Source organism: Anarrhichthys ocellatus, unplaced genomic scaffold (assembly GCF_004355925.1).
Source record: "Anarrhichthys ocellatus isolate YVR2014 unplaced genomic scaffold, GSC_Weel_1.0 scaffold74, whole genome shotgun sequence".
In the NCBI taxonomy this organism is placed as follows: Eukaryota; Metazoa; Chordata; class Actinopteri; order Perciformes; family Anarhichadidae; genus Anarrhichthys; species Anarrhichthys ocellatus.
Window position 1 is genome coordinate 1,577,246 of NW_022280104.1, and position 8,006 is coordinate 1,585,251.

Below are 8,006 nucleotides of genomic sequence, written 5' to 3' on the forward strand. Positions count from 1 at the left end.
CACACACACACACACACACACACACACACACACACACACAAACTCGCAGGCGCACAGAGTGAGAGAGACTTAGTCACAGCTACACAGGCACAGACACAAAAACAGACTCACGCAGACAGACACGGAGACACTCACCCCTTCCCGCAGGCTCCTCATTAAGCCAGTGTAGGCGGCAGCGGGAACGAACCACAGTCCCTCTGGGGAGCCTCTCTTCTTCTCCTGATAGAGAGACATAGAAAAGACAGGGAGAAAAGGGTGAGAGGAGAGAGGAGGAGGGGTACAGATGAGGTTGGGGGGGGAGTAGAGTGGGAGTAAAAGAAAAGCAGAGAGATAACGTGGAGGAGCAAGAGAGGAGTGAGGAAAAGGGCAAGAAGAGGAGAGAAGGGTCATGACATCTTGATTATTTGGTTACCACGTCGGTGTGTGAACATGCTTTCATAGCTACGTTCTTTAAAATACTGAATCCACTGAGTAAAATAGTAAGTGTAAGCATAATGTGTTCTTTTATTTTGCTTGCTTGTGTATATATTCAATCATTCATATTTACAAGAGATAGAAAAAGAAAGAATTTAAACTTTCGCTATACTCGTGACAGTTTTCATTTAAAATTCACAGGACTGCAAATGCTCGTACTTTCAAATCTTCTATCAACTACTGATTCAACAAATAACTCATCTTTTTGTCTAAAATATGTCAGAAAATAGTGGGAAAAGTCTATCATAACTTCCCAAAATTGTTCCATTTAAAAGTAAAAAAAACTGAGAGAAGACACAAATTACCACATTTGACAAACTAGAACCAGAAAAGTTTTGCTTAATAAATGACCTAAATTATTTGCAAATTTCTTTTGTTGATTCACTCTTATTCATCTGATCATGTTGTAAATGTGTATCTTTCTTGACAAAATCTGTTACACATGTATACACTGTTAAACCAGCGCTGTCTTACATTCCATAAAACAGCATGAAACAATGCCCCTTCTACTGCTGCTGTGCTCGGCTTTAGGCTATTTCTGACCTTGAGGATAACGACAGCACTGGAAGCTATAGCTAATCGTTGTCATTGACTCGTTCTGCAGAAGACGGGAGAAAGTGGCTGATTTTACCAGGGGACACTTAAAGGGACATTCCATATTTCTCAAATAAAAATGTTTCTCCTGCCATAAAACAGACAAAGTGATTCCATCTGTCAGGATGAGTTCACATCCTGTGTTTGGGATTTTCATTGGAATTAGTTGTAATGAAGACATTTGTTGCAGCTGATGCTGTTCAAGGAACTTCATCATTAATATGTATTCATTTTATTCAGTAAAGGGTTTCAACACCATGTGCTGTAAATGATGCCTCAAAGAACTGAATCGGTATGATCCTCAGCGGTGTTTTCTGTGGCCATGTACTATTCTAAGAAAGTAATACCTAACTGTACCCACCATATGGGAATAGTCTGATAACTGTTTTCAGTCTAAAGTCCAATAAAAGTTTGTTTCTGTGGTTATACAGTAACCTTGAGAATAGAGGCAGCAATGCAGCTGATTGTTGACACTGACCAGGAAACCAACCAGACAGCCAACCTACCAGTCCACCGAGGGACTCAGAAAAGACAACTCTACAAATCAAATAATTACTTTATGCATTTGTTTAGAGCTATCAACTACTTGACTGTCTCTGCTGGAGGGGCATCAAATTCTAGACTGAAATAAGTGATAAGTCTGAGACAGAAGCCCACACTGAACTAAAAGTTGTGCTAATCATAGTAAACGACTTTTTCCAAAATCTAATCCTCATCCAAAGCAGGTGGTATTTCAACAGGAAGGTACTTTAAAGACCTAACTAATTACTACCTTTGCTTAACATGAGAAGCCTGCACTAAGCGCTCTCTAATCAGGACTCTTGAACCTTTAATAGAGCTACAGATTAAAATTGTCACTGAACTTTTTGGAGTTTATTTTAAAGTTCCAATCCTAAATCAAAAAACCTACAGCAAATTATTTTCACTGAAAAAACAAGCGAGAGGGTTCAGGGACAAACCTAAATAATGAAGATCGCAGTATTGACAAGTTCCGATGTTAGTGAAGCTTTTTATTTGTACTTTTTAATGTTGTGATGTCATCTGCTTTGCTCACTCTATCGGGCTGAGCTCCTGCAACTACACACTCACACATACATATATAGACACAAACACAGACACACAAAGTGTGAGCACATATGCCGCTGTGGTGACGTTAACCAGGTGAAGCGAAGGATACTCGAGTTAATGGCAACTGCGCTTGTTACTCTATGTGCAAGTTAAAAGCCAATATTTTATCAATACATCTGTGAACATGTAAATGAAAGTGAAACCTAATTCAATCAGCCACCGCCGCTATGTTTACACAAGCACAGCATGAACGATCGGCCAAAAGGTTTCTTTTGTAAACTTCTCTGCTGGCTGAGACAAAGCAGCCAGGAGGACAGAAGACAGGAGGAATGACTGATACTGACAGATGTCTCCGTTCTTCATTCTTTATAAACTTCACTCAGAAATGTTATTTATTTTATTGACATTTTACATTTGTTTCCAGTGAGATATTAATGACTTTATATAATTACTTTGCTGTTGTAAACATAACTGTTGCTGCTCTAGAAACAATATTTAGCTCTATCTAAATTATAGTTTTTATTTGTATCTTTTTCAGATTTAGTCATGTAGAAGAACCAAGTGTTGATAAGAGTAGCTCCTAGTTGTACTAAAATCCTATGAGGTACCTCTCCTCCCTACCTGTAGGCCACCTCAGTTCTCCGACACGCTTGGAGAGGGAGGGGCTGAGCTGAGGGGTGTTTAGTTAGTTGCAACCTGCCACAAACCACTAGATGCCACTCAAACTTACACACTGTCCCTTTAAGGAAGAGTGTCCAGAAAAAAGCCATTGCTCAGAGTGCAAAATTAAAACATGTTTGGAGTTTGCCAAAAGGCATGTGTGAGACTCTAAATGTGTTTTCTTTCGTACCATTTTTTTTTTGAGCAATGTTTCTTTATCATTTCACTTCACCAATTTCAACTATTTTGTGTAGGTCCATTACATAAAACCCAAAGAAAAATCCATTTTAATTCCAGGTGGTAATGCAACAAAATTGAGTGCGGTGAATACTTTTGCAACGCACTGTAACGGCTCATTCAATGAAGTGTAGAATAACTCAAATCAAGTATAATCTGTCACCCTAAAACCTAAGCGACATTGTGCCCATTATCCTGAAATATGTTACAGAAGAATCTCTCCATGTATGTGTGTGTATGTTCAGTGAAGACCCTTGAACATAGCTTTTGTGTTTCATTTTCCTCCTGTAACTAACACACATTTACACTCTAATGTACTGCTCTAAGCGAGGTACAGGAATCAGATGATTATAGCGTTATTATTGGTTAAGAACACACTGGCATCCATGGTAAAAACACTAGCTCTTGCAGGAGCCGAAAAGTCAATTTATTAAGAGCTGTACTGCACTGATGAGATTCCCCATGGCTTCAGGAGAGTAATAAGTGTAATCAGGCAGCGTGATCGATTTTTGAAGGTTATCCATCAGTCTTGTAAATAAAAATCTTACTCTTAATCGACTTGGCTGGCTAGATTGAGGTTAACCAGAAATAAATTGGGATCACCTTTTCTAATGAAGTCAAACAAAGCCTCCTTCACTCTCTCTTGTAATGTTCAGGGCTGGGGGTGAATTCGCTTTCAATTCAATTTAGTCAGCATGTTAATTTGAACTCCATCACCTAATGACAGAGCACTCAGTTTCATCAAGATTGATCTCATTACTTTCTCACTGAAGTAATAAGAAATGTGTTTTGATCTTTCTGCCATCTGGCACCAGTGTTGTGCTCGCTTCACTTTGACTCATTAACTCTGAAGAAATTAGCCGTTCTGCAATATTTACTTAAGAGCTGGAAAAAGAGAAACTTTTCTCTGAGAGATGATTTTCACCGTCCACATTTAAAAAGCCATCTCTTAACGTCCACACTCCATAAACACAATGTTATGGGCTAGTCCGTGTAGTTTGGAGAATTAAGAGTGAGCATCTTAACAGTTCATCCTACTATTGTTTGAGGTTGTGATTATCAGTGGATCTCTGTGTTCATTGCATTTCTCATAACATGTAATAATATGAATCAATCAATACATTTAATGACTTTTGCCGAGGTTTAGTATGTACGGAGGCCTCCACGATAATGTCAGTACTTCGGATTTGAGTAATTACCCTTCAACACTATAGAATGTTGACTTCATCAAAATGTTTGATTGAAATCAGCAGTCTCTGAGGGGCCCCGATAGCTGATTTCTTCTAGTGTGGTCAGCTTAAGAAACTTTCAAAACAACAAAATGCTAAATTCAATACCCTGATTAGACTAATGACAAGAAGTCAAACAGCAAGGGATGCTTTTCCAAAGATTTGGCATAATGAGTGAGTCTGTGCATGATTGCTTTAAAGGCTAGAGAATATTCACATATTCACACATTCATGTCTGTTTGTCAAAACTTCAAACTACTAAATATCACATTGTTTATTAGAAGTGTTCTTGCAGCCATACTAAAACTGGAATAGGTGATCTCTCTCTTTTTCTTTGAATTGAAAATGAATGCACATTCATATGCTCACAACAGCAGCATGAGTGGTTTTCTTTCTTGTCTTCACATCTCTGCATTTGCCTGAATCTTGTTTAAATTCCCAACCACAGTCAGGTGGATTTTTTCACACAAGTCAGTGGTCAAAAATTGAAAAAAACAAACAGAAATATCAGAATTCTGATCCTAAACCATTATCACATCTCACAGCCCACCCTCTGATTCGCCCTGTCTAAAGTAATATTCGTCAGCTATGGAACTACTGAAAACTGTGCCTCGTGTGTGTGCATGCAGCCAAGTGCACATGTGCACCCATTTCCCCCTTATTCAGTGTGTGTTTGCATCCATTCAACTGTTTCCTTTGGATCAATCAACTGCAGTATCTTTGAATCACAGGAATATGAAAAGACAAATTTAAAGAGACAGAGTCTACCAGAGAGGCGATGAGGTAGAGGATCTCCCCGAGTGGTGGCAGCAGGAACTGCTTGATTTTGCTATTCCTCAAGTTATCTCGCAATAAATCTGTCAGTGTGGACACTGCCTGGAAGGAGAGAAGAGATATAGTTTCATCAGCAGTATTCTTTTCTTCATTGTTACTAAATCAAATAAAAAAATGATAATATAACTAGACTTCCTGCTCTATAAAACTGAAATGTACCAGCAATAACATTGAACTCTTTCAAGTATACGTTATAATTTCACAAAAGGTAGTATTCCTTCATATGTAGTCTCAGAATATAACAGGACATGGAAAAATTAAGCAAATTGAGATAAACTCCTATACATTCATCATATCTAATACGTGGTTGCAAATATATGATTACAATATGTATTTAACTTGGGACATCTTTGCTTGATCTCAAACTTGTTCTGAATCTCTCTGCCATACTTTTAACTTTGATTCTATTTAGTGATGTCAGTGATCATATTTGTTACTGACGATAAAGGAAAGAAACTAAAGCGAGGCAAAGGTAAAATCAGAAAGGGTAAAGAGCGAGGAGGAGAGGGTAGAGTGAGAGAGGAAGGGGGAAACAGCAGTGAAAAGGAAGGGAAGTGAAATAAAGACAAAGCAGGAAATAGAAGAATAAGAGCTGGACAGCAGCAACAACAAGCTCACTGAAAACCACGAAAATGCACAAACACACACCAAAATACACGTATACACAAACAAGGGTTTTCAAAGCACTAAGTATATGCACACACACACATAGGGTACACAAATTCATGCAATCATATGCAGTTATAAGAAATGCACTGCACACACACACACACACACACACACACACACACACACACACACAGTTAAGTATATGCAGAGACAGCCTTGCTGGCTGGCTGCTTCCTGGCATTAGCATTACTGCCAGCTTCCCCCCTCTGTGATCTGATGAAAGTTCTGCTTCACTCTATCTCACCCTCTCTCTTCTCCACTTTTCTTTTTCCATCCCTCTCTGTTCTCGGTCTCTCCCTCCGCATTGTTTTTCACCCTTCTTGTGTCTTTTCTCTTCCTGCTCCACTTGTAAACGCCCTCAATGTATGTACGTACATGACCTCTTTCACTCTCCCCCCTTCTCGTTTTCACTGTCTCTCACCTTCTATCTCTCTTTCTCGTTGTAGGGTGAGAAGTGGCAACAGTCTGTTTGTCATGTACTCTCTCAACATATCTTCCCCTTTCCCAGAAGAGTTATTCTTTCCTTTTATTTCTGCCCAAGAACCGTGGTGTATCCTCATGCGGGGCCATCAATGAGCATGCTACAGCATCAGTTTGCCACTGGAATCCTGAGTAGGTCTGAACATTATTGCCGATACACTTTGAGACGAGGACAGGAGCCAATATGCATGTTTCAGTTGACCTTATTTAAAGTTATAAACTATAAAATTATACCATGTTGTGTCGTTTCTAACCAAGCATGTGGATGGTACATGTGTGCTGTGAAAGAAGCTGCTCTTGGTCTTCTGCCTCTTTGCCACATTATTGCTCTCCGTTCTTCTCCCTCACTGCCTTTCAGAGCAAAACCCGCTAATAACATAAATGGCTGAGTGCATAGCTGAGATTCTGGGGTGTGTTTGAAACTGGTCTCGCAGCTGCTCTGAGGCACAGGGTACTGAAAGGCACCCCTGTGCAACGAGCCAGAGTGGAAAAGCAAGCATAAACGCACGGGCACACACACAAAACTATATTCCCTCCTAGAACACATTATCTCAGCATCAACACTCCCGCAGATAAGGAGACATACACACATCAATTTAGTTAACATGCACTAACGGCATTCATAAAGTTGCACCGAGGATATAAAAGACAACACAGCACACAGAAGTCTTGCATATACACACACAAATATGACACCTACAAATAGCACACATGAGCAGTTACTGTTTGTCTACACTTGGGACAGGTTGGTGCATTATCGGTGTTATCAAGAAGGAAATGCACATTATTCTACAGCTAATCAAAAGCTCGTCTTTGCTGAGGGGAGAGAAGAGACGGACATATAAAGCAGCATTGCAGTCAGAGGTAACCCTCTTATCTTCAAGCTTTCCACCTAAATTGGCTTCATTTTCTAAATGTACATACTGAGATGTCCTTAGATCCACCCTTGCAAAATGTATACATGTTCTGAAGTGTCCCATGGCAGACATGACATACTGTATGTCACATGGTAAAACAAGACAACAAATGCATGGCTATGATATACACATCAAGATTTAAACAGTTTTGTTTATGAATCAAACACCAAATGTAAAAGATGTTAGATGAGCAGAGGCTCTGAAAATATCTTCATCATCTCCAGGAAACAATAATGCTGTATTTTCTGTTCGACCATCAGCATATTAATCTATACTGTAGTGTAGGTTTTGGATGGTTTTCATCATAATGCATTAGTTATAGTTCACACAACACAAGTGGTTCAAACTCTCATATATTCCTTGCAATAATCACAAATATGCCGATGCCCTCTGTTCCTAAAGATTGTTGAGGCTCCATATCTCAGGAAACACTCTGCACAGCAGAAGCTTTAGCAGCTACACCGCTGTAAACGCCACAGAAAACTTTGTAGGTGATGATAAGTGAATGGGGAAAATGATATCTGGTTTGTTCTGAAAGCACAGCTTCCCTACGTCGCATGAGGAAAGCAATAAGCTTGCGTTAGTAACATTAACCCAGTACATTTGATTCTCATTTAATTCTATTGAAGGAGAGAGACGGAGAGAGACGGAGAGAGTGAGGGACAAAGAAGGACAGACGAAAGAGAGAGAGAACAGAGATAAGATGCGGACAGACAGAAAGGGAAGAGTGAGACAGAAAGAGAGACAGAGACAAACAGGTGTGTGTGTGTGTGTGTTTTGGGGGGGGGGGGGGGGGGGGGGGGGGCACATGTACAATAGGTATCGCTAACAAACCCCAGCACAA

The 8,006-nt window shown here is 39.7% G+C and overlaps 1 protein-coding gene across 1 annotated transcript in view; it reads right to left on the reverse strand.

Moving 5' to 3' along the window:
• Nucleotides 1-8,006, reverse strand: part of ulk4 (unc-51 like kinase 4) — a 66,039-nt gene that overhangs the window by 47,233 nt on the left and 10,800 nt on the right. The window contains 2 exon segments of the mRNA XM_031873804.1: nucleotides 136-219; nucleotides 5,031-5,138. Coding sequence (XP_031729664.1) covers nucleotides 136-219; nucleotides 5,031-5,138 — 192 coding nt within the window.